The 24,566-nt window shown below is 46.8% G+C and overlaps 1 protein-coding gene across 2 annotated transcripts in view; it reads right to left on the bottom strand.

Moving 5' to 3' along the window:
• Window positions 1-24,566, bottom strand: part of LOC110523943 (cyclin-dependent kinase-like 5) — a 178,416-nt gene that overhangs the window by 117,092 nt on the left and 36,758 nt on the right. For both annotated transcript variants that reach the window (XM_036980806.1, XM_036980846.1), the window contains exon 4: window positions 3,001-3,046. In XM_036980806.1, the coding sequence (XP_036836701.1) occupies window positions 3,001-3,046 (46 nt within the window). The remainder of the gene's footprint in view (window positions 1-3,000; window positions 3,047-24,566) is intronic.

A 24,566-nucleotide genomic window follows, 5' to 3' on the forward strand; every position in this document is an offset into this window, starting at 1 on the left:
TCAGACAGGAAGAGAGGAGTGGAGACAGACAGGAAGAGAGGAGAGAACAGACAGGAAGAGGAGTGGAGTCAGACAGGAAGAGAGGAATGGAGACAGACAGGAAGAGAGGAGTGGATACAGACAGGAAGAGAGAACAGACAGGAAGAGAGGAGTGGAGACAGACAGGAAGAGAGGAGAGAACAGACAGGAAGAGGAGTGGAGACAGACAGGAAGAGGAGTGGAGTCAGACAGGAAGAGAGGAGTGGAGACAGACAGGAAGAGAGGAGTGGAGACAGACAGGAAGAGAGGAGAGAACAGACAGGAAGAGAGGAGAGAACAGACAGGAAGAGAGGAGTGGAGACAGACAGGAAGAGAGGAGAGAACAGACAGGAAGAGGAGTGGAGACATACAGGAAGAGGAGTGGAGTCAGACAGGAAGAGAGGAGTGGAGACAGACAGGAAGAGAGAACAGACAGGAAGAGGAGTGGAGTCAAACAGGAAGAGAGGAATGGAGACAGACAGGAAGAGAGGAGTGGAGACAGACAGGAAGAGAGAACAGACAGGAAGAGGAGTGGAAAAAGACAGTAAGAGAGGAGTGGAGATAGACAGGAAGAGAGGAGTGGAGACAGACAGGAAGAGAGGAGTGGAGACAGACAGGAAGAGAGGAGAGAACAGACAGGAAGAGAGGAGAGAACAGACAGGAAGAGGAGTGGAAAAAGACAGTAAGAGAGGAGTGGAGAAAGACAGGAAGAGAGGAGATAACAGACAGGAAGAGGAGTGGAGACAGACAGGAAGAGGAGTGGAGTCAGACAGGAAGAGAGGAGTGGAGACAGACAGGAAGAGAGGAGAGAACAGAGAGGAATAGAGGAGAGAACAGACAGGAAGAGAGGAGTGGAGACAGACAGGAAGAGAGGAGAGAACAGACAGGAAGAGGAGTGGAGACAGACAGGAAGAGGAGTGGAGTCAGACAGGAAGAGAGGAGTGGAGACAGACAGGAAGAGAGGAGAGAACAGATAGGAAGAGGAGTGGAGTCAGACAGGAAGAGAGGAATGGAGACAGACAGGAAGAGAGGAGTGGATACAGACAGGAAGAGAGAACAGACAGGAAGAGAGGAGTGGAGACAGACAGGAAGAGAGTGGAGTCAGACAGGAAGAGAGGAGTGGAGACAGACAGGAAGAGAGGAGTGGAGACAGACAGGAAGAGAGGAGAGAACAGACAGGAAGAGAGGAGAGAACAGACAGGAAGAGAGGAGTGGAGACAGACAGGAAGAGAGGAGAGAACAGACAGGAAGAGGAGTGGAGTCAGACAGGAAGAGAGGAATGGAGACAGACAGGAAGAGAGGAGAGAACAGACAGGAAGAGGAGTGGAGTCAAACAGGAAGAGAGGAATGGAGACAGACAGGAAGAGAGGAGTGGAGACAGACAGGAAGAGAGGAGTGGAGACAGACAGGAAGAGAGAACAGACAGGAAGAGGAGTGGAAAAAGACAGTAAGAGAGGAGTGGAGACAGACAGGAAGAGAGGAGTGGAGACAGACAGGAAGAGAGGAGAGAACAGACAGGAAGAGGAGTGGAGTCAGACATGAAGAGAGGAGTGGAGAAAGACAGGAAGAGAGGAGTGGCGACAGACAGGAAGAGAGGAGAGAACAGACAGGAAGAGGAGTGGAGAAAGACAGTAAGAGAGGAGTGGAGAAAGACAGTAAGAGAGGCGTGGAGACAGACAGTAAGAGAGGAGTGGAGACAGACAGGAAGAGAGGAGTGGAGACAGACAGGAAGAGAGGAGTGGAGACAGACAGGAAGAGAGCAGTGGAGACAGACAGGAAGAGAGGACAGACAGGATGAGAGGAGAGAACAGACAGGAAGAGAGGAGAGGAGACAGACAGGAAGAGAGGAGAGAACAGACAGGAAGAGGAGTGGAGTCAGACAGGAAGAGAGGAGTGGAGACAAACAGGATAAGAGGAGAAGAAAGACAGGAATAGAGGACAGACAGGAAGAGAGGACATACAGGGAGGACAGACAGGAAGAGAGGACAGACAGGATGAAAGGAGAGAACAATCAGGATGAGAAGACAGACATGATAACCATGAGAGGAGAGACAGACAGGGTGAGATAAGAGAGACAGACAAGAGGACCCACAAAGGGATAAAGAGTCAGGAGAGGAGAGAGACAGGATGAGAAGACATACAGGAGAGAAGAGACAGACAGGAGAGAAGAGAGACAGGATGAGAAGACAGACAGGAGAACCCACAAAGGGATAGAGACAGTAAAGGAGACAGACAGGATGAGAAGATATGCAGGAGAGAAGAGAGACAGGATAAGAAGACAGACAGGAGAGAAGATACAGAGAGGATGAGAAGAGACAGACAGGAGAGAAGACAGAGAGGATGAGAAGACAGACAGGAGAGAAGATACAGAGAGGATGAGAACACAGACAGGAGAGAAGATACAGAGGATGAGAACACAGACAGGAGAGAAGATACAGAGGATGAGAAGAGACAGACAGGAGAGAAGATACAGAGGATGAGAAGACAGACAGGAAAGAAGACAGAGAGGATGAGAAGACACAGAGAGGATGAGAAGACAGACAGGTCAAAGATACAGAGAGGAGAGAAGATACAGAGAGGATGAGAAGACAGACAGGAGCGAAGATACAGAGAGGAGAGAAGACAGAGAGGATGAGAAGACAGACAGGAGCGAAGATACAGAGAGGATGAGAAGACAGACAGGAGAGAAGATACAGAGAGGATGAGAAGAGACAGACAGGAGCAAAGATACAGAGGATGAGAAGAGACAGACAGGAGATAAGACACAGAGAGGATGAGAAGACAGACAGGAGAGAAGATACAGAGAGGATGAGAAGAGACAGACAGGAACGAGAGAGACAGAAGAACCCATGAGACTAGATGCAAACAGGAGACAGACAGACACCCACCCATAACAGAAGACGGGTTTGGCTGGATCAAATCAGCATTCTTTATCACAGGACTTAATATGAATTATTTCCTGATTAAATACAGGCCTCTTACCTTCACTGTCCTTGAACTTCTTAATGGCCACAATCTCATTGGTCTCCTGCAGTGAAGAGAGAGAAAAGTATGATAAGGTGCCAGCCCTGCTGCTCAGAAGACTGTCTGCACACGCTCACTAGAGCCTGTCCTGTCCGCACACGCTCACTAGAGCCTGTCCTGTCCGCACACGTTCACTAGAGCCTGTCCTGTCCGCACACGCTCACTAGAGCCTGTCCTGTCCGCACACGCTCACTAGAGCCCGTCTTGTCCGCACACGCTCACTAGAGCCCGTCTTGTCCGCACACGCTCACTAGAGCCCGTCTTGTCCGCACACGCTCCAGGGTGCCGTGTAACCGCACAGGGATGAAGACCAAACAAACACTATACAAAACAAAGTGTTGAATCCCAAACAAAATAAATAACACAAGCACACAATGATCAACACACGGGACGAGACCCATAATCATCTGCGCAATCCACAAGGGCACGAAGGCAAAAACACGCAGCACAGGTACTCACACGAAGGGGACTTCCCCAAACTGTTGCCACAAAGTTGGAAGCACAGAATCGTCTAGAATGTCATTGTATGCTGTAGAGTTAAGATTTCCCTTCACTGGAACTAAGGGGCTTGAACCATTAAAAACAGCCCCAGACTATTATTCCTACTCCACCAAACTTTACAGTTGGCACTATGCATTGGGGCAGGTAGCGCTCTCCTGGCATCCGCCAAACCCAGATTTGTCCTTCCGACTGCCAGATGGTGAAGCGTGATTCATCACTCCAGAGAATGTGTTTCCACTGCTCCAGAGTCCACTTGGCATTGCGCATGGTGATCTTAGGCTATTGTACAGATGCTCAGCCATGGAATTCAATTTTGTGAAGCTCCAGACGTATAGTTCTGATGCTGAGATTGCTTCCAGAGGCAGTTTGGAACTCGATAGTGAGTGTTGCAACCAAGGACGTGCTTCAGCACTCGGCAGTCATGTTCTGTGAGCTTGTGTGGTCTTCCACTTCAGGACTGAGCCGTTGTTGCTCCTAGACATTTTAACTTCACAATAACAGCACTAAAAGTTAACCTAGACAGCTCTAGCAGGGCAGAAATGTGACAAACTGACTTTTTGGAAAGTTGGCATCCTATGACGGATCCACTTGGAAGTCACTGAGTAAGGCCATTCTATTGCCAATGTTTGTCTATGGAGATTACATGGCTGTGTGTTCGATTTTATAGCAACGGGTGTGGCTGAAATAGCCAAATCCACTAATTTGAAGGAGTGTCCACATACTTTTGTATGTATAGTATATGTGACTCGTTTCAGGTAACTAGGCGCATGTCGCGAGTCCCTACTTCACAGGAGAGTTGTTAGAACATAAACTTATTTTTATTCAAAATGAGAAATACCTTCTGGAACATGTGAACTTTCCTGTGCCTTAATAACAAACTTGTATGCCATCTGTAAATACAAATAAAGACAGACAGGGAGAGAGGACAGGTAGGAGAACCCACAAAGGGATAGAGAGACAAGAAAGGAGAGAGACGGGATGAGAAGACATGCAGGAGAGAAGAGCGACAGGATGAGAAGACAGACAGGAGAGAAGAGAGAGAGGATGAGAAAACAGACAGGATGAGAAGACAAATAGGAGAACCCATGAGAGGAGAGAGACAGACATTGTTGTTAAATTATGAGCCTAGTTGGTTAGCCAAAGAAAAAGTCAGCAACCTTCCCACTAGCCATGATTGGCTAAGATAATGAGTGAGTTGGACATGCCGAGAGATGAGTTTGGATTGGTCTGCCATATAGCATGCTTTTGTGTATTTGAGCTGGTCAGTATGTGTAGGGTCTGTCTAACGCAGCTTTTTTATGTATCATGTATTAAAACTGCATAAGTGTTGCTCTCCACTTTCTGGAGGACTGAGGAGATGGGGGAAACAACTGTCACCAGATTACATCTTCAAACTAAGGGCAACCATGGCATCCAACAGGAGACACGTCCAACCACGAATGATGTACAGGTAAGATAGTCTAGCTAGCTACATTTTCAGATATTACACGTTTCTAATTTTAACAGAAAGAGCCATTTGCTTGGCTAGTTAGAGACATGACATGCATATTAATAATGCTAGCTCTCTGTGTACATACAGCTGCCTTGGGGAATTCCTGATTCTAACTGGATTATGTTTGATAGGCGTCCATTTTATTTCCAGCAGCAGACTATGATCAATAATGTCAAAAGCCATACTGAAGTCTAACAAAACAGCTCCCACAATATTTTTATCAAATCAAAGTTTGTGTCACGTGCGCCGAATACAACAGGTGTAGTAGACCTCACAGTGAAATGCTGAATACAACAGGTGTAGTAGACCTCACAGTGAAATGCTGAATACAACAGGTGTAGTAGACCTTGCAGTGAAATGCTGAATATAACAGGTGTAGTAGACCTTACAGTGAAATGCTGATTACAACAGGTGTAGTAGACCTTACAGTGAAATGCTGAATACAACAGGTGTAGTAGACCTCACAGTGAAATGCTGAATACAACAGGTGTAGTAGACCTTACAGTGAAATGCTGAATACGACAGGTGTAGTAGACCTTACAGTGAAATGCTGAATACAACAGGTGTAGTAGACCTTACAGTGAAATGCTGATTACAACAGGTGTAGTAGACCTTACAGTGAAATGCTGAATACAACAGGTGTAGTAGACCTCAGAGTGAAATGCCGACTACAACAGGTGTAGTAGACCTTACAGTGAAATGCTGAATACAGCAGGTGTAGTAGACCTCACAGTGAAATGCTGAATACAACAGGTGTAGTAGACCTCACAGTGAAATGCTGAATACAACAGGTGTAGTAGACCTTGCAGTGAAATGCTGAATACAACAAGTGTAGATAGACCTCACAGTGAAATGCTGAATACAACAGGTGTAGTAGACCTTAGTGAAATGCTGAATACAACAGGTGTAGTAGACCTTACAGTGAAATGCTGAATACGACAGGTGTAGTAGACCTTACAGTGAAATGCTGAATACAACAGGTGTAGTAGACCCTACAGTGAAATGCTGAATACAACAGGTGTAGTAGACCTTACAGTGAAATGCTGAATACGACAGGTGTAGTAGACCTTACAGTGAAATGCTGAATACAACAGGTGTAGTAGACCTTACAGTGAAATGCTGAATACAACAGGTGTAGTAGACCTCACAGTGAAATGCTGAATACAACAGGTGTAGTAGACCTCACAGTGAAATGCTGAATACAACAGGTGTAGTAGACCTCACAGTGAAATGCTGAATACAACAGGTGTAGTAGACCTTACAGTGAAATGCTTACTTACAGGCTCTAACCAATAGTGCAAAAAAAAGGTATTAGGTGAACAATAGGTAGGTAAAGAAATAAAACAACTGTAAAAAGACAGGCTATATACAGTAGCGAGGCTAAAAAAGTAGCGAGGCTACATACAGACACCGGTTAGTCAGGCTGATTGAGGTAGTATGTACAGTATATGTAGATATGGTTAAAGTGACTATACATATATTATGAACAGAGAGTAGCAGTAGTGTAAAAGAGGTGTTGGCGGGAGGTGGGTGGTGGGACACAATGCAGATAGCCCAGTTAGCCAATGTGCGGGAACGCTGGTTGGTTGGGCCAATTCAGGAAGTATGTACATGAATGTATAGTTAAAGTGACTGTGCATATATGATAAACAGAGAATAACAGCAGCGTAAAGAGGGGGTTAGGGGGGGCTCACAATGCAAATAGTCCGGGTAAGCATTTGATTACCTTTTCAGGAGTCTTATGGCTTGAGGGTAAAAACTGTTGAGAAGCCTTTTCATCAATTTATCTCAGCCAATCATCAGTCATATATATCCTAATGGCATTGGAAATATGGAACTGACCCTGGAACTGATGCTGAATATAGCTGACTTACTTTCTCATGTTCTTCTTATTTCTAATGTGTTTTTGTTGTACATTTTTTATAGTTCTACTGATATCGGTTACTGCATTATAAGAAAGGCATTTCACTGCACATGACAATAAAAAAATGTCTGTCTGCATTCAACCCACTACTAGTGTTGCTACAGCCAATGAGACAGTCTGTCTGCATTCAACCCACTACTAGTGTTGCTACAGCCAATGAGACAGTCTGTCTGCATTCAACCCACTACTAGTGTTGCTACAGCCAATGAGACAGTCTGTCTGCATTCAACCCACTACTAGTGTTGCTACAGCCAATGAGACAGTCTGTCTGCATTCAACCCACTACTAGTGTTGCTACAGCCAATGAGACAGTCTGTCTGCATTCAACCCACTACTAGTGTTGCTACAGCCAATGAGACAGTCTGTCTGCATTCAACCCACTACTAGTGTTGCTACAGCCAATGAGACAGTCTGTCTGCATTCAACCCACTACTAGTGTTGCTACAGCCAATGAGACAGTCTGTCTGCATTCAACCCACTACTAGTGTTGCTACAGCCAATGAGACAGTCTGTCTGCATTCAACACACTACTAGTGTTGCTACAGCCAATGAGACAGTCTGTCTGCATTCAACCCACTACTAGTGTTGCTACAGCCAATGAGACAGTCTGTCTGCATTCAACCCACTACTAGTGTTGCTACAGCCAATGAGACAGTCTGTCTGCATTCAACCCACTACTAGTGTTGCTACAGCCAATGAGACAGTCTGTCTGCATTCAACCCACTACTAGTGTTGCTACAGCCAATGAGACAGTCTGTCTGCATTCAACCCACTACTAGTGTTGCTACAGCCAATGAGACAGTCTGTCTGCATTCAACCCACTACTAGTGTTGCTACAGCCAATGAGACAGTCTGTCTGCATTCAACCCACTACTAGTGTTGCTACAGCCAATGAGACAGTCTGTCTGCATTCAACCCACTACTAGTGTTGCTACAGCCAATGAGACAGTCTGTCTGCATTCAACCCACTACTAGTGTTGCTACAGCCAATGAGACAGTCTGTCTGCATTCAACCCACTACTAGTGTTGCTACAGCCAATGAGACAGTCTGTCTGCATTCAACCCACTACTAGTGTTGCTACAGCCAATGAGACAGTCTGTCTGCATTCAACCCACTACTAGTGTTGCTACAGCCAATGAGACAGTCTGTCTTTATTCAACCCACTACAAGTGTTGCTACAGCCAATGAGACAGTCTGTCTGCATTCAACCCACTACTAGTGTTGCTACAGCCAATGAGACAGTCTGTCTGCATTCAACCCACTACTAGTGTTGCTACAGCCAATGAGACAGTCTGTCTGCATTCAACCCACTACTAGTGTTGCTACAGCCAATGAGACAGTCTGTCTGCATTCAACCCACTACTAGTGTTGCTACAGCCAATGAGACAGTCTGTCTGCATTCAACCCACTACTAGTGTTGCTACAGCCAATGAGACAGTCTGTCTGCATTCAACCCACTACTAGTGTTGCTACAGCCAATGAGACAGTCTGTCTGCATTCAACCCACTACTAGTGTTGCTACAGCCAATGAGACAGTCTGTCTGTATTCAACCCACTACTAGTGTTGCTACAGCCAATGAGACAGTCTGTCTGCATTCAACCCACTACTAGTGTTGCTACAGCCAATGAGACAGTCTGTCTGCATTCAACCCACTACTAGTGTTGCTACAGCCAATGAGACAGTCTGTCTGCATTCAACCCACTACTAGTGTTGCTACAGCCAATGAGACAGTCTGTCTGTATTCAACCCACTACTAGTGTTGCTACAGCCAATGAGACAGTCTGTCTGCATTCAACCCACTACTAGTGTTGCTACAGCCAATGAGACAGTCTGTCTGCATTCAACCCACTACTAGTGTTGCTACAGCCAATGAGACAGTCTGTCTGTATTCAACCCACTACTAGTGTTGCTACAGCCAATGAGACAGTCTGTCTGCATTCAACCCACTACTAGTGTTGCTACAGCCAATGAGACAGTCTGTCTGCATTCAACCCACTACTAGTGTTGCTACAGCCAATGAGACAGTCTGTCTGCATTCAACCCACTACTAGTGTTGCTACAGCCAATGAGACAGTCTGTCTGCATTCAACCCACTACTAGTGTAGCTACAGCCAATGAGACAGTCTGTCTGCATTCAACCCACTACTAGTGTTGCTACAGCCAATGAGACAGTCTGTCTGCATTCAACCCACTACTAGTGTTGCTACAGCCAATGAGACAGTCTGTCTGTATTCAACCCACTACTAGTGTTGCTACAGCCAATGAGACAGTCTGTCTGCATTCAACCCACTACTAGTGTTGCTACAGCCAATGAGACAGTCTGTCTGCATTCAACCCACTACTAGTGTTGCTACAGCCAATGACACAGTCTGTCTGCATTCAACCCACTACTAGTGTTGCTACAGCCAATGAGACAGTCTGTCTGCATTCAACCCACTACTAGTGTAGCTACAGCCAATGAGACAGTCTGTCTGCATTCAACCCACTACTAGTGTTGCTACAGCCAATGAGACAGTCTGTCTGCATTCAACCCACTACTAGTGTTGCTACAGCCAATGAGACAGTCTGTCTGCATTCAACCCACTACTAGTGTTGCTACAGCCAATGAGACAGTCTGTCTGCATTCAACCCACTACTAGTGTTGCTACAGCCAATGAGACAGTCTGTCTGTATTCAACCCACTACTAGTGTTGCTACAGCCAATGAGACAGTCTGTCTGCATTCAACCCACTACTAGTGTTGCTACAGCCAATGAGACAGTCTGTCTGCATTCAACCCACTACTAGTGTTGCTACAGCCAATGAGACAGTCTGTCTGTATTCAACCCACTACTAGTGTAGCTACAGCCAATGAGACAGTCTGTCTGCATTCAACCCACTACTAGTGTTGCTACAGCCAATGAGACAGTCTGTCTGCATTCAACCCACTACTAGTGTAGCTACAGCCAATGAGACAGTCTGTCTGCATTCAACCCACTACTAGTGTTGCTACAGCCAATGAGACAGTCTGTCTGCATTCAACCCACTACTAGTGTTGCTACAGCCAATGAGACAGTCTGTCTGTATTCAACCCACTACTAGTGTAGCTACAGCCAATGAGACAGTCTGTCTGCATTCAACCCACTACTAGTGTTGCTACAGCCAATGAGACAGTCTGTCTGCATTCAACCCACTACTAGTGTTGCTACAGCCAATGAGACAGTCTGTCTGCATTCAACCCACTACTAGTGTTGCTACAGCCAATGAGACAGTCTGTCTGCATTCAACCCACTACTAGTGTTGCTACAGCCAATGAGACAGTCTGTCTGCATTCAACCCACTACTAGTGTTGCTACAGCCAATGAGACAGTCTGTCTGCATTCAACCCACTACTAGTGTTGCTACAGCCAATGAGACAGTCTGTCTGCATTCAACCCACTACTAGTGTTGCTACAGCCAATGAGACAGTCTGTCTGCATTCAACCCACTACTAGTGTTGCTACAGCCAATGAGACAGTCTGTCTGCATTCAACCCACTACTAGTGTTGCTACAGCCAATGAGACAGTCTGTCTGCATTCAACCCACTACTAGTGTTGCTACAGCCAATGAGACAGTCTGTCTGCATTCAACACACTACTAGTGTTGCTACAGCCAATGAGACAGTCTGTCTGCATTCAACCCACTACTAGTGTTGCTACAGCCAATGAGACAGTCTGTCTGCATTCAACCCACTACTAGTGTTGCTACAGCCAATGAGACAGTCTGTCTGCATTCAACCCACTACTAGTGTTGCTACAGCCAATGAGACAGTCTGTCTGCATTCAACCCACTACTAGTGTTGCTACAGCCAATGAGACAGTCTGTCTGCATTCAACCCACTACTAGTGTTGCTACAGCCAATGAGACAGTCTGTCTGCATTCAACCCACTACTAGTGTTGCTACAGCCAATGAGACAGTCTGTCTGCATTCAACCCACTACTAGTGTTGCTACAGCCAATGAGACAGTCTGTCTGCATTCAACCCACTACTAGTGTTGCTACAGCCAATGAGACAGTCTGTCTGCATTCAACCCACTACTAGTGTTGCTACAGCCAATGAGACAGTCTGTCTGCATTCAACCCACTACTAGTGTTGCTACAGCCAATGAGACAGTCTGTCTGCATTCAACCCACTACTAGTGTTGCTACAGCCAATGAGACAGTCTGTCTGCATTCAACCCACTACTAGTGTTGCTACAGCCAATGAGACAGTCTGTCTTTATTCAACCCACTACAAGTGTTGCTACAGCCAATGAGACAGTCTGTCTGCATTCAACCCACTACTAGTGTTGCTACAGCCAATGAGACAGTCTGTCTGCATTCAACCCACTACTAGTGTTGCTACAGCCAATGAGACAGTCTGTCTGCATTCAACCCACTACTAGTGTTGCTACAGCCAATGAGACAGTCTGTCTGCATTCAACCCACTACTAGTGTTGCTACAGCCAATGAGACAGTCTGTCTGCATTCAACCCACTACTAGTGTTGCTACAGCCAATGAGACAGTCTGTCTGCATTCAACCCACTACTAGTGTTGCTACAGCCAATGAGACAGTCTGTCTGCATTCAACCCACTACTAGTGTTGCTACAGCCAATGAGACAGTCTGTCTGTATTCAACCCACTACTAGTGTTGCTACAGCCAATGAGACAGTCTGTCTGCATTCAACCCACTACTAGTGTTGCTACAGCCAATGAGACAGTCTGTCTGCATTCAACCCACTACTAGTGTTGCTACAGCCAATGAGACAGTCTGTCTGCATTCAACCCACTACTAGTGTTGCTACAGCCAATGAGACAGTCTGTCTGTATTCAACCCACTACTAGTGTTGCTACAGCCAATGAGACAGTCTGTCTGCATTCAACCCACTACTAGTGTTGCTACAGCCAATGAGACAGTCTGTCTGCATTCAACCCACTACTAGTGTTGCTACAGCCAATGAGACAGTCTGTCTGTATTCAACCCACTACTAGTGTTGCTACAGCCAATGAGACAGTCTGTCTGCATTCAACCCACTACTAGTGTTGCTACAGCCAATGAGACAGTCTGTCTGCATTCAACCCACTACTAGTGTTGCTACAGCCAATGAGACAGTCTGTCTGCATTCAACCCACTACTAGTGTTGCTACAGCCAATGAGACAGTCTGTCTGCATTCAACCCACTACTAGTGTAGCTACAGCCAATGAGACAGTCTGTCTGCATTCAACCCACTACTAGTGTTGCTACAGCCAATGAGACAGTCTGTCTGCATTCAACCCACTACTAGTGTTGCTACAGCCAATGAGACAGTCTGTCTGTATTCAACCCACTACTAGTGTTGCTACAGCCAATGAGACAGTCTGTCTGCATTCAACCCACTACTAGTGTTGCTACAGCCAATGAGACAGTCTGTCTGCATTCAACCCACTACTAGTGTTGCTACAGCCAATGACACAGTCTGTCTGCATTCAACCCACTACTAGTGTTGCTACAGCCAATGAGACAGTCTGTCTGCATTCAACCCACTACTAGTGTAGCTACAGCCAATGAGACAGTCTGTCTGCATTCAACCCACTACTAGTGTTGCTACAGCCAATGAGACAGTCTGTCTGCATTCAACCCACTACTAGTGTTGCTACAGCCAATGAGACAGTCTGTCTGCATTCAACCCACTACTAGTGTTGCTACAGCCAATGAGACAGTCTGTCTGCATTCAACCCACTACTAGTGTTGCTACAGCCAATGAGACAGTCTGTCTGTATTCAACCCACTACTAGTGTTGCTACAGCCAATGAGACAGTCTGTCTGCATTCAACCCACTACTAGTGTTGCTACAGCCAATGAGACAGTCTGTCTGCATTCAACCCACTACTAGTGTTGCTACAGCCAATGAGACAGTCTGTCTGTATTCAACCCACTACTAGTGTAGCTACAGCCAATGAGACAGTCTGTCTGCATTCAACCCACTACTAGTGTTGCTACAGCCAATGAGACAGTCTGTCTGCATTCAACCCACTACTAGTGTAGCTACAGCCAATGAGACAGTCTGTCTGCATTCAACCCACTACTAGTGTTGCTACAGCCAATGAGACAGTCTGTCTGCATTCAACCCACTACTAGTGTTGCTACAGCCAATGAGACAGTCTGTCTGTATTCAACCCACTACTAGTGTAGCTACAGCCAATGAGACAGTCTGTCTGCATTCAACCCACTACTAGTGTTGCTACAGCCAATGAGACAGTCTGTCTGCATTCAACCCACTACTAGTGTTGCTACAGCCAATGAGACAGTCTGTCTGCATTCAACCCACTACTAGTGTTGCTACAGCCAATGAGACAGTCTGTCTGCATTCAACCCACTACTAGTGTTGCTACAGCCAATGAGACAGTCTGTCTGCATTCAACCCACTACTAGTGTTGCTACAGCCAATGAGACAGTCTGTCTGCATTCAACCCACTACTAGTGTAGCTACAGCCAATGAGACAGTCTGTCTGCATTCAACCCACTACTAGTGTTGCTACAGCCAATGAGACAGTCTGTCTGCATTCAACCCACTACTAGTGTTGCTACAGCCAATGAGACAGTCTGTCTGCATTCAACCCACTACTAGTGTTGCTACAGCCAATGAGACAGTCTGTCTGCATTCAACCCACTACTAGTGTTGCTACAGCCAATGAGACAGTCTGTCTGCATTCAACCCACTACTAGTGTTGCTACAGCCAATGAGACAGTCTGTCTGCATTCAACCCACTACTAGTGTTGCTACAGCCAATGAGACAGTCTGTCTGCATTCAACCCACTACTAGTGTTGCTACAGCCAATGAGACAGTCTGTCTGCATTCAACCCACTACTAGTGTTGCTACAGCCAATGAGACAGTCTGTCTGCATTCAACCCACTACTAGTGTTGCTACAGCCAATGAGACAGTCTGTCTGCATTCAACCCACTACTAGTGTTGCTACAGCCAATGAGACAGTCTGTCTGCATTCAACCCACTACTAGTGTTGCTACAGCCAATGAGACAGTCTGTCTGCATTCAACCCACTACTAGTGTTGCTACAGCCAATGAGACAGTCTGTCTGCATTCAACCCACTACTAGTGTTGCTACAGCCAATGAGACAGTCTGTCTGCATTCAACGCACTACTAGTGTTGCTACAGCCAATGAGACAGTCTGTCTGCATTCAACCCACTACTAGTGTTGCTACAGCCAATGAGACAGTCTGTCTGCATTCAACCCACTACTAGTGTTGCTACAGCCAATGAGACAGTCTGTCTGCATTCAACCCACTACTAGTGTAGCTACAGCCAATGAGACAGTCTGTCTGCATTCAACCCACTACTAGTGTTGCTACAGCCAATGAGACAGTCTGTCTGTATTCAACCCACTACTAGTGTAGCTACAGCCAATGAGACAGTCTGTCTGCATTCAACCCACTACTAGTGTTGCTACAGCCAATGAGACAGTCTGTCTGCATTCAACCCACTACTAGTGTTGCTACAGCCAATGAGACAGTCTGTCTGCATTCAACCCACTACTAGTGTTGCTACAGCCAATGAGACAGTCTGTCTGCATTCAACCCACTACTAGTGTTGCTACAGCCAATGAGACAGTCTGTCTGCATTCAACCCACTACTAGTGTTGCTACAGCCAATGAGACAGTCTGTCTGCATTCAACCCACTACTAGTGTTGCTACAGCCAATGAGACAGTCTGTCTGCATTCAACCCACTACTAGTGTTGCTACAGCCAATGAGACAGTCTGTCTGCATTCAACCCACTACTAGTGTTGCTACAGCCAATGAGACAGTCTGTCTGCATTCAACCCACTACTAGTGTTGCTACAGCCAATGAGACAGTCTGTCTGCATTCAACCCACTACTAGTGTTGCTACAGCCAATGAGACAGTCTGTCTGCATTCAACCCACTACTAGTGTTGCTACAGCCAATGAGACAGTCTGTCTGCATTCAACCCACTACTAGTGTAGCTACAGCCAATGAGACAGTCTGTCTGCATTCAACCCACTACTAGTGTTGCTACAGCCAATGAGACAGTCTGTCTGCATTCAACCCACTACTAGTGTTGCTACAGCCAATGAGACAGTCTGTCTGCATTCAACCCACTACTAGTGTTGCTACAGCCAATGAGACAGTCTGTCTGCATTCAACCCACTACTAGTGTTGCTACAGCCAATGAGACAGTCTGTCTGCATTCAACCCACTACTAGTGTTGCTACAGCCAATGAGACAGTCTGTCTGCATTCAACCCACTACTAGTGTTGCTACAGCCAATGAGACAGTCTGTCTGCATTCAACCCACTACTAGTGTTGCTACAGCCAATGAGACAGTCTGTCTGCATTCAACCCACTACTAGTGTTGCTACAGCCAATGAGACAGTCTGTCTGCATTCAACCCACTACTAGTGTTGCTACAGCCAATGAGACAGTCTGTCTGCATTCAACCCACTACTAGTGTTGCTACAGCCAATGATACAGTCTGTCTGCATTCAACCCACTACTAGTGTTGCTACAGCCAATGAGACAGTCTGTCTGCATTCAACCCACTACTAGTGTTGCTACAGCCAATGAGACAGTCTGTCTGCATTCAACCCACTACTAGTGTTGCTACAGCCAATGAGACAGTCTGTCTGCATTCAACCCACTACTAGTGTTGCTACAGCCAATGAGACAGTCTGTCTGCATTCAACCCACTACTAGTGTAGCTACAGCCAATGAGACAGTCTGTCTGCATTCAACCCACTACTAGTGTTGCTACAGCCAATGAGACAGTCTGTCTGCATTCAACCCACTACTAGTGTAGCTACAGCCAATGAGACAGTCTGTCTGCATTCAACCCACTACTAGTGTTGCTACAGCCAATGAGACAGTCTGTCTGCATTCAACCCACTACTAGTGTTGCTACAGCCAATGAGACAGTCTGTCTGCATTCAACCCACTACTAGTGTTGCTACAGCCAATGAGACAGTCTGTCTGCATTCAACCCACTACTAGTGTTGCTACAGCCAATGAGACAGTCTGTCTGCATTCAACCCACTACTAGTGTAGCTACAGCCAATGAGACAGTCTGTCTGCATTCAACCCACTACTAGTGTTGCTACAGCCAATGAGACAGTCTGTCTGCATTCAACCCACTACTAGTGTAGCTACAGCCAATGAGACAGTCTGTCTGCATTCAACCCACTACTAGTGTTGCTACAGCCAATGAGACAGTCTGTCTGCATTCAACCCACTACTAGTGTAGCTACAGCCAATGAGACAGTCTGTCTGCATTCAACCCACTACTAGTGTAGCTACAGCCAATGAGACAGTCTGTCTCTTTCTGCATTAGTCGAGACACTCTAGACCTAAACTGTTACAGACCTATACCCATCCTGACCTGCCTAGCTAAAGTCTTCGAAAGCCAAGTTAATAAACAGATCACTGACCATTTCGAATCCCAACGTACCTTCTCCGCTGTGCAATAAGGTTTCCGAGCTGGTCATGGGTGTACCTCAGCCACGCTCAAGGTCCTAATCGATATCATAACCACCAACGATAAAAGACAGTACTGTGCAGCCGTCTTCATCGACCTGGCCAAGGCTTTCGACTCTGTCAATCACCGTATTCTTAACGGCAGACTCAACAGCATTGGTTTTTCAAATAACTGCCTCACTTGGTTCACTAACTACTTCTCAGATAGAGTTCACTGTGTCAAATCGGATGGGCCTGTTTTCCAGACCTATGGGGGTACCACAGGGTTAAATGTCTCTGGATACATCAACAATGTCGCTCGTGCTGCGGGTGATTCTCTGATCCACTTCTACGCAGACGACACCATGCTGTATACATCTGGCCCTTCTTTAGACACTGTGTTAACAAACCTCCAAACAAGCTTCAATGCCATACAACACTCCTTCTGTGGCCTCCAACTGCTCTTAAATGCTAGTAAAACGAAACGCATGCTTTTTCAACCCGCCCATCTATCATCACTACTCTGGACGATTCTGACTTAGTATATGTATACAACTACAAATAACTAGGTGTCTGGCTAGACTGTAAACTCTCCTTCCAGACTCGTATTAAACATCTCAAATACAAAATTAAATCTAGTCGGCTTCCTATTTCGCAACAAAGCCTCCTTCACTCACGTTGCCAAACATACCCTCGTAAAACTGACCATCCTACCGATCCTCGACTTCGGCGATGTCATTTACAAAATAGCCTTCAACACTCTAAATCAAATCAAATTTTATTTGTCACATACACATGGTTAGCAGATGTTAATGCGAGTGTAGCGAAATGCTTGTGCTTCTAGTTCCGACAATGCAGTAATAACCAACAAGTAATCTAGCTAACAATTCCAAAACTACTACCTTATAGACACAAGTGTAAGGGGATAAAGAATATGTACATAAAGATATATGAATGAGTGATGGTACAGACCGGCATAGGCAAGATACAGTAGATGGTATTGAGTGCAGTACATACATATGAGATGAGTATGTAAACAAAGTGGCATAGTTAAAGTGGCTAGTGATACATGTATTACATAAAGATGCAGTAGATGATATAGAGTACAGTATATACATATACATATGAGATGAATAATGTAGGGTATGTAAACATTATATTAGGTAGCATTGTTTAAAGTGGCTAGTGATATATTTTACATCATTTCCCATCAATTCCCATTATTAAAGTGGCTGGAGTTGAGTCAGTGTGTTGGCAGCAGCCACTCAATGTTAGTGGTGGCTGTTTAACAGTCTGATGGCCTTGAGATAGAAGCTGTTTTTCAGTCTCTCGGTCCCAGCTTTGATGCACCTGTACTGACTTCACCTTCTGGATGATAGCGGGGTGAACAGGCAGTGGCTCGGGTGGTTGTTGTCCTTGATGATCTTTATGGCCTTCCTGTGACATCGGGTGGTGTAGGTGTCCTGGAGGGCAGGTAGTTTGCCCCTACTCAGCAAACTGGATGCAGTCTATCACAGTGCCATCCGTTTAGCTACCAAAGCCCCATATACCACCCACCACTGCGACCTGTATGCTCTAGTCGGCTGGCCCCCGCTACATATTCGTCGCCAGACCCACTGGCTCCAGGTCATCTATAAGTCTATGCTAGGTGAAGCTCCGCCTTATCTCAGCTCACTGGTCACCATAACAACACCCACTGTAGCACGCGCTCCAGCAGGTATATCTCACTGGTCACCCCCAAAGCCATTTGCTACTTTGGTCGCCTTTCTTTCCACTTCTCTGCTGCCAATGACTCGAAAGAATTGCAAAAATCTATGAAATTGGAGACTTATATCTCCCTCACTAACTCTAAGCATCAGCTAACCGATCGCTGCAGCTGTATATAGCCCATCTGTATATAGCCCATCTGTAAATAGCCCATCTGTATATAGCCCATCTGTATATAGCCGATCCAACTCCTCATTCCCATATTGTTTTTATTTACTTTTTGCTCTTTTGCAACCCAGTATTTCTACTTGCTCACCATCATCTGCACATCTATCACTCCAGTGTTAATTTGCTAAATAGAAATTACTTCGCTACTATGGCCTATTTATTGCCTTACCTCCCTTATCTTACCTCATTTGCACACACTGTATATAGACTTTTTCTATTGTGTTATTGACTGTATGTTTGTTTATTCCATGTGTAACTTGGTTGTTGTTTGTGTCGCTTTGCTTTATCTTGGCCAGGTCACAGTTGTAAATGAGAACTCTCAACAAGCTTACCTGGTTAAATAAAGGTTATATATATATATATATATATATATATATATATAAAATTCAACTCATAATTCAACCCACTACTAGTGTAGCTGCAGCTCAAAATAACACAAATCTACAAGGGGACCACAGAACTGTCCCATCTATAGTTCTCCTGCTCTCTCCCCCCAACTTCCTCACTCTACATCTCTCTCACCCTCTAATAGGACTATGTCATCAGTTCTCCTGCTCTCTCCCCCCAACTTCCTCACTCTACATCTCTCTCACCCTCTAATAGGACTATGTCATCAGTTCTCCTGCTCTCTCCCCCCAACTTCCTCACTCTACATCTCTCTCACCCTCTAATAGGACTATGTCATCAGTTCTCCTGCTCTCTCCCCACCCAACTTCCTCACTCTACATCTCTCTCACCCTCTAATAGGACTATGTCATCAGTTCTCCTGCTCTCCCCCCCCCCCCCCAACTTCCTCACTCTACATCTCTCTCACCCTCTAACAGGACTATGTAGTCTGTGCTCCACAAGGTGGCCTATTTAACTCTACATCTGAAGTCCTTTCTCCTGTCCCACTTTCTGTTTATTGGGTGTTAAAATTAGAGGTTTTATAAATCGGTCAGGCCGATATTTTTGGCCAATATTAGCCTACCGTCCTAGTCATCATCTCATCTCTGCTCAGGCTGTAAAAGCTAGCAAGACATCGCTCTCTGTGCTCCCCAACCAGTCATCGTCTATAAGCTAATAGGTGAATTAGAGACCTCTGTAATGCCCAGAAAGCTCAGATTCAAACTCCCATTCACCAGCTCTGCGAGCGTTATAATTTCAAAATACGTTTTTTTACACACCAAATATGCCATTTTGCTGAGAAACGATGTTAATTTACTCACATTATGGCTGATATGTACTTCCAAAAAAGGTCCTTTTTTTTTTTTTTACAATCAACCGAAACAATGCCTTTTAGGCACCTCCAATTACTCCCCGTATATAGCCGTGTTATTACCTAGTACTCCCCGTATATAGCCATGTTATTACCTGGTACTCCCTGTATATAGCCATGTTATTACCTGGTACTCCCCGTATATAGCCATGTTATTACCTGGTACTCCCCGTATCCAGCCATGTTATTACCTGGTACTCCCCGTATCCAGCCATGTTATTACCTGGTACTCCCCGTATCCAGCCATGTTATTACCTGGTACTCCCTGTATATAGCCATGTTATTACCTGGTACTCCCCGTATATAGCCATGTTATTACCTGGTACTCCCTGTATATAGCCATGTTATTACCTGGTACTCCCTGTATATAGCCATGTTATTACTTGGTACTCCCCGTATATAGCCATGTTATTTTCTACGTCCTGTATATAGCCATGTTATTTTCTACTTCCTGTATATAGTCATGTTATTTTCTACTTCCTGTATATAGCCATGTTATTTTCTACGTCCTGTATATAGCCATGTTATTTTCTACTTCCTGTATATAGTCATGTTATTTTCTACTTCCTGTATATAGCCATGTTATTTTCAATTGGTATTTATATTTGTTATTCATCTTTAACTCTGCATTGTTGAAAGGACCCATAAGTAAGCATTTCATTGTCAGCCTACACGTGTTGGCCTTGTGTTTCAGGTTATTGTCCTTCTGAAAGGTGAATTCATCTCCCAGTGTCTGTTGGAAAGCAGACTGAACAAGGAAAAACTCCCCAGTCCTTAACAATTACAAGCATACCCATAGGAGGAAGGCCATAAAAATGGTCAAAGACTCCAGCCACCCTAGTCATAGACTGTTCTCTCTGCTACCACACGGCAAGCGGTACCGGAGCGCCAAGTCTCGGTCCAAGAGGCTTCTACAGCTTCTACCTCCAAGCCATAAGACTCCTGAACAGCTAATCAAATGGCTACCCAGACTATTTGCATTGCACCCCCCCTACGCTGCTGCTACTCTATTATATATACATAGTCACTTTAATAACTCTACCTACATGCACATAATTACCTCAATACCTGTGCCCACGCACATTGACTCTGCACATTGACTCTGCACATTGACTCTGAACCAGTACCACTTGAAAATAGCCTTGCTATTGTTATTTACTGCTGCTATTTAATTATTTGTTACTCTTATCTCTTACTTGTTTTGGGATTTTCTTAAAACTGCATTGTTGGTTAAGGGCTTGTAAGTAAGCATTTCACTCTAAGGTCTGCCACATTTTTTGCAGTAATACTTTAGTGCCTTGTTGCAAACAGGATGCTTGTTTTGGAATATATTTATTATGTTCTGGTTTCCTTCTTTTCACTCTGTCAATTAGGTTAGTGTTGTGGAGTAACTACATGTCAAGAACCTCGCCGAGGATGGTGCCTCTTCCTGTTCGGGCGGTGCTCGGCGGTCGTCGTCGCCGGCCTATTAGCTGCCATCGATTCCCTTTCCGTTTGTTTTGGGTTATTGGTTAATTGGGTACACCTGTTTTGTATTAGGATTTGTTTGTAGGGTATTTAGGGGCACTAGGCCCGCTGGGTATTTGTGCGGGCTTGTTTTTGTTACTCTGTGTTTTGATGGTGTGATTTTTTCCTGTATTTATTCTCCGGACTGTTTAGTCCTGTTGTTTTTGACTGGCAACTTATTTTACGCCCTGTGTGTTGGCGTGACTGTTTTTGTTGCGCTGGGGAATAAATGTGAAGATACGACTGAACCCTGCTCTCTGCGCCTGATTCCAACCACCACACCTAGTAGATCGTAACAGAAGCCCGCACCTTCGAAATGGAGTCAGCAGGAGCAGCGACCACTCCTCTCCCCACTATGGAGGAGCGCGTTCATCACCACACAGCTGTCCTCCATCGGATTGGTACCGCGATGGACCAGATGATGGAGAGGATGGAACGATGGGAGAGGAGTGGTCTCCCGACGTCTACCCCAGCTCCCCCACTGCCGACACCACCTACTCCACCTACGTCGTCCTCTGGGTCCGGCGCACTACGTCTCTCCCCCCCGAGGGAGTACGATGGAGCGGCTGCTGGGTGCCGGGGATTTTTGCTCCAGCTGGAGCTCTACCTGGCTACTGTGCGTCCGGCTACCTCGGGTGAGGAGAGTGTGAGCCTCCTCGTCTCCTGTTTAACGGGCAGGGCCCTGGATTGGGCTAACGCAGTCTGGAACAGTCCAGACTCGGCTCGGGCCAACTACCTGGAGTTCACCCGCCGTTTCCGAGCAGTGTTCGATCATCCACCAGAGGGTAAAGCGGCGGGTGAGCGACTGTTCCACCTCAGACAGGAGACGAGGAGCGCGCAGGACTTCGCGTTGGAGTTTAGGACCCTAGCTGCTGGTGCTGGGTGGAATGACAGGGCCCTGATGGACCATTACCGGTGTAGTCTCCGGGAGGACGTCCGCCGGGAGCTGGCTTGCAGGGACACAACTCTCTCCCTGGATGAACTAATAGACATGTCTATTCGATTGGACAACCTGCTAGCTGCCCGCGGGCGTTCAGAAGGGGTCCTGTTAATTCCACCTTCCAACTCTCCCACTCCCACTCCGATGGAGTTGGGAGGAGCTGCATCTAGGGGGATCAGAGGGGGCTCCTCCTGCTCCTATTGTGGACGGAGAGGACACACTTCGGACCGGTGTTGGAGGAGTCCTTCTGGGAGTCGAGATGGTCGGCAGAACGCTCCTCGGCCACCCCAGGTGAGTAAGCACCAAACTCACCCAGAGCTCCCTGTTGGTCACATGTTTTTGTTAATTTTTTTCCCTGCATTTTTCCCCTCTCTTCAGCATAAGGCGCTAGTCGATTCAGGCGCAGCTGTGAGTTTTATGGATCGTGGACTCGCCCGTAAATTGGGTATTCCGTTAGTGCAGATAGACCCACCTGTCCCCGTGCACTCCTTAGATAGCCGACCGCTAGGGTCAGGGCTGGTCAGGGAGGCCACGATTCCGCTGGACATGGTAACGCAGGGGAATCATAGGGAGAGGATCAGTTTCTACCTTATTGATTCACCTGGGTTTCCGGTGGTGTTGGGGGTTCCCTGGCTGGCTATTCACAATCCCCTTATTTCCTGGAAACAGGGGGCTCTTAAGGGGTGGTCAGACGAGTGTTCAGAGAGGTGTATAGGAGTTTCCATCGGTGCCACGACGGTGGAGAGTCCAGACCAGGTTTCCACCGTGCGCATTCCCCCAGAATATGCCGATTTGGCTATCGCTTTTAGTAAGAAGAAGGCGACCAAATTACCACCCCATCGACGGTGGGATTGCGTGATAAACCTCCTGGAGAACGCTGCACTTCCCCGGAGTCATGTGTACCCACTGTCACAGGAGGAGACGCTGGCTATGGAAACATATGTCACGGAAGCTCTGAGACAGAGGTACATTCGGCCCTCCATGTCACCCGTCTCCTCAAGTTTTTTTTTTTGTGAGGAAAAAGGAGGGAGGTCTGCGTCCGTGCATTGATTATCGAGGTCTCAATTCGATCACAGTGGGTTTTAGTTATCCGCTACCTCTCATCGCTACGGCGGTGGAATCATTCCACGGAGCGCGTTTCTTCACAAAACTGGACCTCAGGAGCGCGTATAATCTGGTGCGTATTCGGGGAGGAGACGAGTGGAAAACAGCGTTTAGTACCACATCAGGCCACTATGAGTACCTCGTCATGCCGTATGGGTTGAAAAATGCTCCAGCCGTCTTTCAATCCTTTGTAGATGAGATTCTCAGGGACTTGCACGGGCAGGGTGTGGTAGTCTATATGGATGACATCTTGATTTATTCTGCCACACGCGCCGCGCATGTTTCCCTGGTGCGCAAGGTTCTTGGGCGACTGCTGGAGCATGACCTATACGTCAAGGCTGAGAAATGTGTGTTCTCCAAACCAGCCGTTTCCTTCTTGGGTTATCGCATTTCCAGCTCGGGGATGATGATGGAGTGTGACCGCGTTAACGCCGTGCGTAATTGGCCGACTCCGACCACGGTAAAGGAGGTGCAGCGGTTTTTAGGGTTTGCCAATTACTACCGGAGGTTTATCCGGGGTTTTGGCCAAGTAGCGGCGCCCATTACCTCACTGCTGAAGGGGGGGCCGGTGCGTTTGCGGTGGTCAGCAGAGGCTGATGGAGCCTTCAACCAGTTGAAGGCACTGTTCACTGGGGCTCCCGTGTTGGCGCATCCGGACCCTTCGTTAGCATTCATAGTGGAGGTGGATGCGTCCGAGGCTGGGGTTGGAGCCGTGCTGTCTCAGCGCTCGGGCACGCCACCGAAGCTCCGTCCCTGCGCTTTCTTTTCGAAGAAGCTGGGTCCGGCAGAGCGGAACTATGATGTGGGGGACCGGGAGTTACTAGCTATGGTAAAGGCCCTGAAGGTGTGGAGACACTGGCTAGAGGGGGCTAAACACCCTTTTCTCATCTGGACTGATCACCGTAATCTGGAGTATATTCGAGCAGCGAGGAGACTGAATCCGCGTCAGGCTAGGTGGGCCATGTTCTTTACACGTTTTAGATTTACGATCTCTTACAGACCAGGTTCCCTCAACACTAAGGCCGACGCGCTGTCCCGTCTCTATGACACAGAGGACCGGTCTATCGAACCCACTCCCATCCTCCCAGCTTCTCGGCTGGTGGCCCCAGTGGTATGGGAGGTGGACGCGGACATCGAGCGGGCGTTGAGGGTTGAACCTGCGCCTGCACAGTGTCCGACTGGTAGAAGTTACGTACCGCTTGGTGTCCGTGATAAGTTGATTCGGTGGGCTCACACACTACCGTCTGCGGGTCATCCGGGGATCGATAGGACAGTGCGGGGTCTTAGAGGGAAATACTGGTGGCCCACCTTAGCTAGGGATGTGAGGCTCTATGTATCTTCCTGTTCGGTATGCGCCCAGAGTAAGGCTCCTAGGCACCTTCCTAGAGGGAAGT

This window comes from Oncorhynchus mykiss, chromosome 1 (genome assembly GCF_013265735.2).
Source record: "Oncorhynchus mykiss isolate Arlee chromosome 1, USDA_OmykA_1.1, whole genome shotgun sequence".
Taxonomy (NCBI): Eukaryota; Metazoa; Chordata; class Actinopteri; order Salmoniformes; family Salmonidae; genus Oncorhynchus; species Oncorhynchus mykiss.